We start from the raw sequence: 12,739 nt of genomic DNA, 5'->3' as shown, positions 1-12,739 counted from the left end.
AGAAAGACAGACTCAGGAACTGTTCCTAATTATAGGAGACTAAAGAGGCATGATAACTAAATGCACTCTATGACCACGGACTAGAGCCTGTACTGAAGGGGAAAAGAGCTATTAAGGGATGTTATTTGGATAACTGACAACATTTGAATATGGAAGGCAGAATAGGTAAAAGTACTGTTTCAATGCTAAAATTCCTGAATTTCATAACTAAACTGTGGTTAAGTAACAGAATATCCCTATTCTTAGGAAATATACACTATAGCATAAAGGCATAAAAAAAGACACAATGTTTGATTCCTGTTCTCACATGGATGGGAAAAAATAAATGCACACACATCTGCATGTGTGTGTATGTATATATATATATACATACACACATATATATATATATGTCTGTGTGTGTGTGTGTGTAGAAAGAGAGAAATGCAGCACAATATTAAAAATGGTGAATTTGAGTAAAAGACATATGAGAGTTCTTTGTATTATTCTTGCAACTTGTCTGTAAGTTTAAAATTATTTCCAAAAAGGTGTTACCTACCCTCTTCCTTGTTTGTCCTTCCAGCTGCCTGACCCAGAATTCCCCACCTCTCAACGTGGCATTCCACAATTGGTTCACTTTAGTGAGCGTTCAGGTACAATGAGAGCTCAGTGTTATTAGGCACTCAGATGCCTGAACTGAAGTTTTAAAAACCGTTATTATAGGTACAGCAAAAAATTCACCAAGTTTTGATCACATAATGTACAAGTTGCCTCCTAGGGATAAGGCAATTGTCATCCGAATTACTGATCATGGAAATCACGTGTGAATATTTCCAATCTCCTTTATTCTATTTTGTTTTAGAAAGGCAGGAAGAAGGAAGAGGCTGAGACATACTTCTACTCCAATGGCCTGGCATAATACTGAACTGCCTGGCGCTGCACTTTTTGAGGTATTGTTATTCCAGAGTGGCCGATTCAGTATCACAGAAACTAAATATGCATGACTGAATTACTCCCTTCATTCCACAGCCACGCAGACAACTGAACCTCTCTCGATAGGCTGTCCCTAAATTGTCTGAGGTTGTGGTGTTAAGCCATAGGCTTAGAGCATCTTCACAAAATCACAGGATAAATAAGCAATTTGTTTAAATGCACACACAAATTATGGGGCTTCTGTTGACAGAAGGCAGGGGTCAAGGGTCAATAGGTACTGAATTTCCTAATAGTGTCTAGGGAACATGCTTAGCTCTTTGATTTAAACAATTCAATCGAGCACAATAACAGACAGCACAACAGAGCCACCAATAGTGCGAGTTCCCGTATCAGCCCGGGATTCTTCCCAGCTCCATCACTTACTCAACTGCAGGACTTCGGACAAGTATAGTATGCACCTGGACCCCAGTTTCCTCACTTGTAAATAGGGATAATAATAGCATTTACTTCATAAGATCGTTATGGGGATTAAATCAGATAATGTAGGTAAAGCACTTAACCCAATGCATTGCATATAATAAATAATAAATGCTACTGCAATGATAATAGTGGTGGTGATGAAAGAAACAAACGAGGCTGAAAGTGGTGATGACTGCAGTCTTTTGAAATATGGGCAGCAGTTTTAGGATACTCGAGTCTCTTGCTGGAACATCATTTATAAATAAAGGCACAGGGTAGAAGTCCCATGAATGAGAGACTGACCAGAATCTGCTGAGCAGTGGAAGCTCTCACCCAGAAAGCAACAAGCCCTGCAGTTAACTCACCCACAGCATTTTAGGTCCTTTTAGATAGGCACCCCTACCCCTTGCAACTCCACAGGATACCCATGCCCATCTGAGTGGGTCCCTGGGGAAACACCTCGTCACTGTCATTTTTTGGTAAGTTTACTTAGTATCTTACTACAATTCTTTTCTTAATTGAGGTATAACTGACATACAACATTATACTGGTTTCAGGTATACAACATAATGATTCAATACTTGTATACATTTGGAAGCGATCACCACAATAAGTATAGTTAACATCTGTCACTTTACATAGTTACCAAAAATTTTTTTTTTCATTATCATGTTTATTGCTCTAAATTAAACAGATATGGCACTCAGCTGGCTGCCACTTTACCAAATCAATTCCCTTGGCTTTCAGATGGCCTGCAGTAAAGCAAGGCATTCAACCAAACTGGAAGATTACTATTACTATTACTATTAGTAAATGAAGATTTCTCTCACTGCAAAGATTTTCCACAGGTTGCAGGAGATGTATCCCTAAAACCTCACTTTTTTCCCTTCCAAGGCAGAATGTGAATATCCACTTCTATCTGGAGTACCCTGACCCCAGTCCTATACTAGTCCTTGCTTTCCCATCCTAAAGTGGCTCACCAAATATGGTAAGTTTTGCTTGTATTACTAATACAACACTCGCTCACAAAATCTCCTTGTAACAAGAAGCAGCAGCATGATTTCTGCTCAGTGGAAAACAGTTAATCATAGAAGATAATTACAGAATTTAAGAGGCCGAAGAGTCAGGACAACTACTTTAGGACATTTAACAAATGAGGCAACTGAGGCCCAGAGAAGTTAATCAATGAGGTGAAAGTCCCACAGCTAGTCATAACAGAGGTGGCCTAGTTGAATGCAAGTTTTCTGGCTTAGTTTGTATAGAGGGTTAGCTCCAAAAAGGCTTATTATTTACAATGTTTGCTGACATATGTTTCCAGGAACTTTAGTTCCAGAGTGATAATAGCTGACAGCAGTTTGGGGAAGAGGGAGGAGATTCTCCCTAACAACTTTGAAAAGTTGAAAATCATTAAGTTAAATAAAGCTAACAGGCTTCTCTGCTGCAGGACTTCTTAGGGCCTTTAATATTTACTGCTTCTTGTGTAAATGCAAAGCAGACTATAGTCAGCAGTGTTTTCCAAACATTTTAAATCCTGGAATTCTTCTGTTTTTTTAAAGTGTTATATGGGCAAAGTGTTCCATGAAATACATTTTGGGATATGTAAAAGCTAATCTATGTAAGGCAAATTACTTATGACTTTTAGACTTTAGTACATTTTGTTCTCTGTTTGCTTATATGTATGTCAACATAGACACAAAGCCAGACACATGAACCAATGAGAATCAGTTCAATGATACACCATAAAAATCAAATATATAGACTAAAATATACAACAAAGACGTTTTAGGATGGGTGTATATTAGTCGCCTACCATTTGATCCAACTTCTATGAGACAGGGAGAATTCAGATGCATTTAACAAGCTGAAGAAAAAGCAGGTAATATAAGACTATTTACAACAACAGTGGAATTCTTGCCTTGAGCTCAGCTGCTCTGAAGTCATGGTCAATAGATTAGTGATGCAGTTAAGAAAGTACAATAAAAACTGTCAGTAACAAAACCAGGCTTATAAAGGAAGAAAAGTCAAAATGCTTCAAAAGTTTGAATGGAAGTGAGAAAGCAGGCAAGGTCACAGGACACAGGGAGAACCTGAGAACTGTCTTCATTTCATGAGGCCTCTGAGTTACAGCCTCTGTAAAAGGGACTCCCCGAGATCTTTCAGTCTCTGCAAGTACGCTCTAAACCCTCAGGAATGAAACAGAGCTTGCTGGGCTCCCTGTGGAATTCACTGTTCGCAAGCCCAGTGGGGCGCGGGCTATAGTTGAATAGGTGTTCCTGGACTTTTCTCAGAGCACAAATCTTGACCTAGTCTAGGTATGTGGCAGCCCTGCAGCCAGCTAGTTTTCACAAAGCCCAAAAGACAGAACAGCTGGCTGAGGCCCATTATAAACCTTGCACAAGGCCAGGCCCTCTGCAGGAGGACAGGATCAGGGGATCAACTCAATATAGCAAGCTCTGTCCTTCTGAGGAAGCAGCTTCTTCAAGGCAGGTAAAATCAGGATAGTTCCCTTCTGCAGGGAGGCACTATCTTCTCATTCTTAAAAAGACAGTGCATATTATTAAAAAGTAATGGCACTGTATAGGAATTTCCTCCCACAAAACCTAAAATGAAACAACCTAATTACAAGTGGTCCTTTAATACTAGAGAACCACACTGGGGTGTGTGAAGATCTTTAAAGGGGTGGGGCAGGTAATTCTTCCCATTTTACGGATAAGTTGTACTGCCAAACATGGACAAGGTTCTAACGGTCACTTGGACAAGAGTTTGAGATAAGAATCTGTAAAGAGCATAAAATGGTTTCCTCATAACCAATGTGTTTTATTTTAAGTTTGTAGGGTAAGGGAAAAGAGCCAAAGGAATCAGTGATGTAAAGGAAGAAAAATACAGGGTGACGAGAGAAAAGCAAAATAGGAAACGTCTTCTCTCCTCCACTTCAAGTACTGCCCTCCCATTTAAAAAATTTTAACTCATTTTCTCCTTTAAAAAAATGATAAATCTATGATACTTTTTTTTAAAAAGCAGAATAAGTACTCCTAGTCTCCACCACTAAAATGCTGGTATGTATCCTCTCAGACTTTTTTAATATGCCTATATATGCCTGATTTATATAGTTTATTTTTTCCAAAAAAAAAAAATGGGATCATACCTTATATTTTTTGCTCAGTATGTTGTGTCAATCTTCCAATACCTATAAAAATAAAAATAACCCTGGCTACCCCATCTGTGAGGGCAGTGAGACACCAGGTGAGGAGCACAGACTCTGGGGTCAGGCAGGTTAGGATTCAAGTTTCAGGTTGGCTACTTTCTACCATGTGACCCTCACGAAGTTCTTTGGCTTCCCTAAGCCTCAGGTTTCTTACGTGTGCACAGCTAAGAGGTTACAGTCATAGGTACTCTGCGGGTTGCTGCTAGAATTCAATGAAATACTGCATGTTAAGTGCTTATTAGCAAATACCTGACATGACACTGTGTTCGATATAAAGTAGATATTATTATTGTAGCTGTTGAGTATTCTAGTATATGATTACATTGCATTTTAAAAATCCAATCCCTCTACTGTCAGGCATTTAGGTTATTTCTAATTTTTTTTTTAACTTTCTATTGTGAAATTTTTATAGACTCACAGGAAGTTACAAGAACAGTACAGAGAAGCCCTGGGTGCCCTACATCCAGTTTCCCATGGCGGTAACATCTTACATAACTTTGGTACAACATCAAACCTGGGAAATTAACATTGGTATAACCTACAGCTCTTATTCAGATTTCACCAGTTTGACAGGCTCTCACTTGTGAATGTGTACACGTATGGTGGTCAATGCAATTTTATGGTATGTCTAGATTCGTGGACCCACCACTAGAATCAGAATATAGAGCTTTCCATCACTACCAAGATTCCTCTTACTATCCCTTTATAATCATACTTCCCCTCCTCCTTGTCCCTGACCCCTGGCAACCACTAATCATTTCTCCATCTCTATGCTTGTATCACTACAAAAGTGTTAATAAGTTCAATCATACACTATGACACCTTTTGAGATTGGCTATTTTAGGTCAATATGATGCCCTTGAGATCCCCTCCACTGTGGCGTGTATCCACAGTTCATTCCTTTTTATTGCTGAGTAGTGTTCCACTGCATGGATGTACCACCTTTTGTTTAACCATCCATCTGTTGAAGGACATTTGGGTTGTTCCAGTCTTCGGCTGATACAAATAAACTTGCTCTGAACAATTGTGTACAGGATTTTGTGTGGACTTAAGTTTACATTTCTCCGGGATAAATGCCCAGGAATGTGAATGTTGGGTTGTATGGTAAGTACATGTTTGGTTTTATATAAAACTGCCAAACTCTTGTCCAGAGTGGCTGTACCATCTTGCATTGCCACCAGCAATGGATGAGAGATCCAGTTTCTCTGGATCCTTACCAGCTGTCAGTTTTTAAAAAAATTTTAGCTATTCTAATTAATTCTAATTAATTCCTATGAATGAATTCTTCAAAGTGGAATTGCTGGATAGGCAGACTTTTTTAAAACTTGAAACATGATGTCACATGCCCTCCAGAGAAGTACCAATTTACCCTCCCATCAGCAGCATATAAATTGCTCAGCCTTTAAAGTATACTTAAGGCTCTCACCTTCTCCCCTACAGAGTTAAAAAGAAACTTCTTGCCAATACACTCTGTACTACCAGGGAAATAAAATAAAAATTAGATTGCCTGAAATCCTAATAGAGCAGAAAACGAACCAACTAAGATTCCCCTCTCCAAGGACATCCCACATTCAGACGAACATTTAACATTTTCATCAAACACATTAGGAAGAAAGAAAACTCATTTACCTTTATGGGCAATATGACACAGATCTTCTTGCATTTTAGAAAACTCTGATGAGGTTTCAGAGCCATCGGAATAATTCTTTTCTTCTCCAAAATCTAGTGTTGACAAATTAGGATTGGAGGAATGCAGTCTTACTGGGCCAGAAAAAGGTTTGGGGACCTGAAGTGACACCAAAGGGAGATATTTCTTTTTAGATACGAATCACTTAGAATATTTACTTGTTTCTAGGACTGGAAAGTACTAAGAACATTCTATAGAAAAGTCTTTCTATTGAGTGATAACTTATATGAAAACTCAGGAAAACACTTGTCACAGAAACTTTCACTGGCTTCTTGCAAAATAAAAATGGGTGAGAAATCACATTTTCCTTTGGAGGTGATCACAGCATTAAAGCTACAGGTTGAAAATGACAGCTAAAGCAGCCAGGCTGTTTTCTCGTTCATATTCATTTCCTTCCTCCTGGCAATAATCACCCAGGATCTAGGTTGCTAATAGTTAATGAGGTAGATTTAAAAATGTTTTCTTTACTTGCACCTGGTGCTTCTTACAAACAAACCTCCTTCTCATAGGTTTATACACAAATCACTCTTGGCTTTCAAAGTATTTAAGTTCAACCCATAAAGTGCTTTGAACCAGAGTTATTAATATATGAGTATAACAGTTTCTGTAAGTTTCTGATTTATTTTGACCCTGACAATGCTGCAATTTAATATGCAATGGCTGAGCTGCAAATCGTGGCTTCTGGCTTAGCCACGCATTGGGAAAAGTCGGCGGGGCTAGCATTATGCAGTGAACTTCTGATGGGGGATTGGAAAGTTGGAGACAAGAGGCAAGAGAGAGTCTGTACAATGTCCTGCTGCCAGAGACTCCAGCCAGTGGGCTCAGAGGTATGGTGAATCCACTGAGTTGCAGCGGAAGAGGTGAGTCAGAGCACACGACCACAGCAGCCACAAATCAAGGCACATACCGAAGCAGGGAAGAGAGCAGGCAGGCTAAGCATTAAAGAAGGGGAGGGGGCTTCCCTGATGGCGCAGTGGTTGAGAGTCCGCCTGCCGATGCAGGGGGCGCGGGTTCGTGCCCCGGTCCGGGAGGATCCCACATGCCGCGGAGCGGCTGGGCCCGTGAGCCGTGGCCGCTGGGCCTGCGCATCCAGAGCCTGTGCTCCGCAGTGGGAGAGGTCACAGCGGCAAGAGGCCCGCGTGACGCAAAAAAAAAAAAAAAGGGGGAAACCAAAACCCTTTACCCAATATTCATTACATGCTTATTCTAGTATTCAGAAAATCTTCCAGAAAATCTAAGTGACTGAATTCCTCTCTCTGCACAGGGTATTTGAGAGAATAACTACAGAATATTCACTTGTTTATTCTTCTCTTTGAGTCCAAGGAGTCCCCAGCATATGTCCATGAGGAAACCAGCCTGTGGAGGGAAGCAAGGGTTACCTGCAGCGTTCCTTTAGCGTCTTTGCCAACAGCTCTGGACCGCCATCTCCTATGTGATCTTTTTTCCTTTTTGGGACTTTCAAAAGCTCCACCCTTTGTTTCAAAACAGGAAAGACAGCACAGACAGTAAGGTCTACCAAACCAATAGGGAAAGACACACACCAAAGCGACCACCTCCATCCCCTTGAATCTGGCTGAAGCAACCAACAAGACAACTTCCCTGTTAGTGAAAGGCTGGGAGGAGAGAGGAAAGCGGAAGAGTGCCAGAATGAAACAGAAGCGGGATCTGGATAACCTGGATGACATTGATAGCTGGAGCCGAATATGTCCGATGCAGGACGTCCATACTTTGCAGGAGCTGGCTCATCTCCACCAGGCAGGCATGACAGTGTGCCAGGTCTGTGGGAGAAAAGCAAGAGGAAGAGTCAAACACACGTATCTTGCATTCAAGCTTCCCTATGCTAGTGCCAGCTACTTTTCTCATTTATCTCTATTGGCTTTTACATCTCATAAGGATAGGAAACTTCACTTCCCTTCTTACAGAAGAGGCAGTAGACCATTGTGGTTAAGGGCATACATCTGGAGAACCATGCTGCCGCAGTTTGAATATACTTTACGAACTGTGAATCTTGGGCAAATTACATAACTTCTTTGTGTCTCAGTTTCCTCATCTGGAAAACGGGGGTAATTATATACCTATCTCATAGGATAGTTGAGTTAAAAATGAGTTGATAAATGCAGAGTACTTTTAGAGTACACAGCATATGGTAAGCACTAAATAAATCAGTCTTTATCACCACCATCATCATCACCACCACCATCGTTACTTCTAATCTTTCAGGAACAGGCTGTCACTATCTGATTATAAGGACCCAACACAAGTTAAATGAATGAAATTAAAATGAAGGGTGTATTGGTCTCTAAGGATAACGTTGTCAATCATGGACCTGCAAGAGGACCATGATGGTCCTCTACAGATTGACCTGAGAGGACCTACGAGCATCCTCAGTCCAGTTCCTGGGTCACTAGCTCAAAAGCTAGTCCTCAGTGTGTTCACTGGATGACGGTGGCTGTTTCTCCTGAGAAATCAAGATCCAAAAGCCTAAACAGGGTGGCTCTCAAACTTTGCTATCATCAGAATCACCCGGACAACTTGTTAAATCAGATTGCTGGGCTCCACCCCCCAGTTTCTGATTCAGTCTATCTGAGTTGAAGCTGAGAATTCGTATTTCAAATAGGTTCCCAGGCCAGGCCAATGCTGCTGGTCCAGGGAAAACACTTCAGGGAGTACTGTCCCAAAATGTCACTCAGTGAAGCGCATATTTACTGGGAGGGCAACACTTATATGGCTCCAGGTGTGATAATATCTGCATTCAACAGGCAAAAATGCAATTTTCAGGCATCTTTCTCTGATAGTGGTTCTCAATTGTGGCTACACTTTAAAAATCAACTGGTGAAATTTTTAAAATCACCTATGTCCAAGTCCCATCCCCAGGCAATGAAATTAGAACACCCCCAATCCCACTGGTGACTTTTTTTTTTTTAGTTCTTTGGGTGATTCTTAGCTAATTAAGGTTGAGAACACAGAGCTTCCACAGGGTAAGCGTTCTCAACCCTGGCTCCTTATCAGAATCACTTGAGGAACTGTGGGAAAACTAGTGATGCCAGGGCCCCATCCCACACTAATTTAAAAAGATTCTTTGGGACCTGGGCATGCGTATCCTGAATTTTTAAAGCTCTCTCGGCGATTCTAATGTGCAGCCAGGGTAGAGAACACCTGTTTGGTGGGGATATCCATTTGGTTCACCCACTCACCTCTGGAACAGTGATTTAAATTCTTGGATGTGCATCAGATGCATTTTTGGCACTTAAAAAAATATAGCGAACTGTGCAGACCCCATCCCTGGATTCCGTGATTTAGTAGGCCACAGGGAAATCAGGCATCAGTGCTTAAAGCACAGAAAAGGAAACCTGTCTGCATGCACACCCAAGGGAAGACATAAAACTCTAAAGGAAAGTGCCTTTTGTTGATCACAAGTGCAGACTTCATAAGTAAAATATGACAGGGAATGTAGACCAGTGAAGGGGGAGGATACAAATTCATCTGGGGTCTGAATACCGAACCAGTGTAATCTAAGAGCAGAGGTTTTGACGGCAAGAAGCAGAGGTTTCGAGTCACTCTACCTTTAGAGCATTTTTCCATGTCCTCTGAAGACTGTAACCATAATGGAACTCGAGTCTCACCACCACAAGAAAATGATAAATTGCTTCCGGTTTGAAACGAATTCTGCTGTGATATACTGCTACCCTGTTCCACAGATGACAAAAGCACATTATAAATGAAAACAGAGCTCTGTGGGAACACTTTAGGGTAAAGGATAATAAAGTGGGCTTGTAGCTAATGGAAGCCATCTGCCCATAATAAGGAAGAAGCTTCTAGCAAAGCACTCCACTGGAGACCCTGAGACCTCCAGCTATTACCTGCGTGGCCATACCATGCTACGGGCCCCTGATTTCTCCTCCTGTCAAGTGATAACCACACTGAAAAAATGACAAATGTTGGGAAAGATTTTGCAATTCTGTATGACTATAAGTGCACCTCTCGCATGTTACAACCAGAAAGCCAAATGAAGTCAAACGGGTCAAGAGAAAGCTGGAGCTTTCAGGGATATTAAATCCCTCCGTACATGCTGTTCTCCAGTTACACTCTCAGCATTAATAGATGCCCTCTGGCCCTCGTTCTGACTGAGTGGACACACAGACTAATGAAATCCCAGATCAAGCTTACCCTGCTCCTCCCCACAAACCCTTCCTTCCTCAGACACAGCCCCCGAGAGCAGACTCCCCCAACACAAAGCCACCTTCCTTCAGATGCATTATCGGCAAATCATTACCTTCCTACTGGAAATGGTGTCCAAGACCCCAGAGCCGGAGTCTGTGACAGCAGATCCTGGGAAAAAATGATTAACTTCGTGTGGAAACATGGCGATTTCATTCTGACGATACATTCTGTGGTGGCGAAGTTTGGATACCCACTCATCAAAGACTTCCTCTGACTTTACCTAGGTTACGTTGGGTTGAAAGGAGACGAGAATGTCAGTCACTCTAAGGAACAATTAGTCATCACATTGAGGTCACTCCTAGCACCTCTTCATGCTGTCATGTGTAGACATGTGGAAATACCAGTTTATTGACTTCATTTACATTTATGTAGTCTATGGAACAAGCTGGAGAAGGAGATGGAGAGTAAAAATGGTCTTCATAAACTCTACATTTAGGCATTCTATGAAAGACTCCAATTGTTATGTTATTATTAGGAAATATTAAAGAATAAATAAGCTGAAATTTACATTTATCCATCTCTTAAAGTAGTTCCAAGTTCTCTTGTCCCAGTTTCTACTAACCGTACTGAAAATATTAGCAACATTTTCTTAAAAAACTCTTTTATAATTCAGACTTTTCAGACCAATCTTCTCTGAACTGGAATGAATTAATAAATTCTTCCTAAAATATTTAATCTTGTTAATCTTCTCTGACAAAGAATATGCTGCTGAGGAATATATGTTAATGAATGTGAACGTTACTTAAAAGAACATTTCTCCCACTCTTAGAAAACAAAAATCTGATAAAGTTTTATCAGTGATTTCCAGGATTTTTCAAACACACATATACAAACTTTTAGCCATTCTCCCCAGGAGTGACTATCAATGTATAATTTCTATGAAGAGTAATGTTTGTATCTAGTAACTTTTATTATAAAGTATTTCAAATGTGCATAAAAGTACTAAAAAGAATATAACAAGCACCTATGCACCATAGATATTTCTTTTTTTTTTTTGTGGTATGCGGGCCTCGCTCTGCTGTGGCCTCTCCCGTTGCGGAGCACAGGCTCAGCGGCCATGGCTCACGGGCCCAGCCGCTCCGCGGCACGTGGGATCCTCCCAGACCGGGGCGCGAACCCGGCTCCCCTGCATCGGCAGGCGGACGCGCAACCACTGCGCCACCAGGGAAGCCCCAATATTTCTTAATAGTCAATATTTGTGTGTGTATGATGGTGTATTAATACTTTCAAAATGAAAAATGATATCTATATACAAGAACACAGAGACTCATGAAGTGGCAATTTAAAAGACCCCAAAAGGATGTATGGTAGGTTAACTTCCAAGAAGAAAAATCCAGGTCAATTCAGTTAAAATGTTTACTAATGCTGCTACTGAGAGCAAGGATGTGGAAATAAAGGCCAGCAACATCCTTCACTTAGGAAGTGTTCGGACGGCGTTTATGTTTGTTATGTTGATTAGAAGTACACACAAGACTTAAAACCCCTCCAGATGCTACTGGTTACAAGTAGAAGCAACACACAGACTCACATCTATTTGTCTCCTTTAAATTATGTTCTTGAAATGTACGTCATTTCCCAGATGTTGTTAACTGACTGCCCAGGACGGTCAAATCCGTACCGTTCCCTAAGCCTAAGCCCCTATGTCTGTGGCTGTAGGTAATTGCGTACAGCAGGGCTTCTCACCCTCGGCACATCGACAGGGTGGGGCTGGAGACGTCTTTGCCGTGGGGGTAATCCAGCCCATGTATGTGCTAAGCATGTATTTGCCCAAGTACCACGACGTGCTATGGGGCGGACAGGGACACATTAAGATGGGGAGTTCATAATCTCATGCTTTTATTTTCCCAAAGCACAGCCCCCACTCCCAATATTCCAAGTAATTTGTCCAAGTAAGAAAAGACTCTTAACATTTTCTCAATTAATTTCTAACACTCGGGTACCACCTAATAGTTATATATAATACATAAACGTATTGAGCTTCCTGTGGGTCAGGCATTAAGTCAAGTTTTCTACATGCAGCCCTACAAGATGAGCACTGCAACTCCCATTGTCGGGTGGGAGGGTGGTGAGAAAACTGAGACTTTCAGAGATTAAATAATTTGTCAAAGGCTGAAAGCTAGTAAGTAGCCAGGCAGTCAAGATCTGAACCAGATCTGTATCTCCAAAGCTCTTGCTTCATGCTTTTAACTATCTATACCACCTGCAGGAGAAGGGGCAGAAGAGGGGCTTCCCTGGTGGCGCAGTGGTTGAGAGTC

General features: G+C 41.2%; 1 protein-coding gene across 5 annotated transcripts in view; it reads right to left on the bottom strand.

Annotated features, from left to right (window-relative positions):
- The window catches only part of OSBPL3 (oxysterol binding protein like 3), a 206,945-nt gene that overhangs the window by 56,099 nt on the left and 138,107 nt on the right, over nt 1-12,739 (bottom strand). For all 5 annotated transcript variants that reach the window (XM_024128509.3, XM_055084952.1, XM_024128501.3 and 2 more), the window contains 5 exons: nt 10,537-10,704; nt 9,827-9,950; nt 7,938-8,041; nt 7,643-7,735; nt 6,206-6,362 (listed from right to left, as the gene is read on the bottom strand). In XM_024128509.3, the coding sequence (XP_023984277.1) occupies nt 6,206-6,362; nt 7,643-7,735; nt 7,938-8,041; nt 9,827-9,950; nt 10,537-10,704 (646 nt within the window). The remainder of the gene's footprint in view (nt 1-6,205; nt 6,363-7,642; nt 7,736-7,937; nt 8,042-9,826; nt 9,951-10,536; nt 10,705-12,739) is intronic.

This window comes from Physeter macrocephalus, chromosome 5 (genome assembly GCF_002837175.3).
Source record: "Physeter macrocephalus isolate SW-GA chromosome 5, ASM283717v5, whole genome shotgun sequence".
Classification (NCBI taxonomy): Eukaryota; Metazoa; Chordata; class Mammalia; order Artiodactyla; family Physeteridae; genus Physeter; species Physeter macrocephalus.
This window is presented reverse-complemented; position numbering and strand designations above follow the sequence as displayed.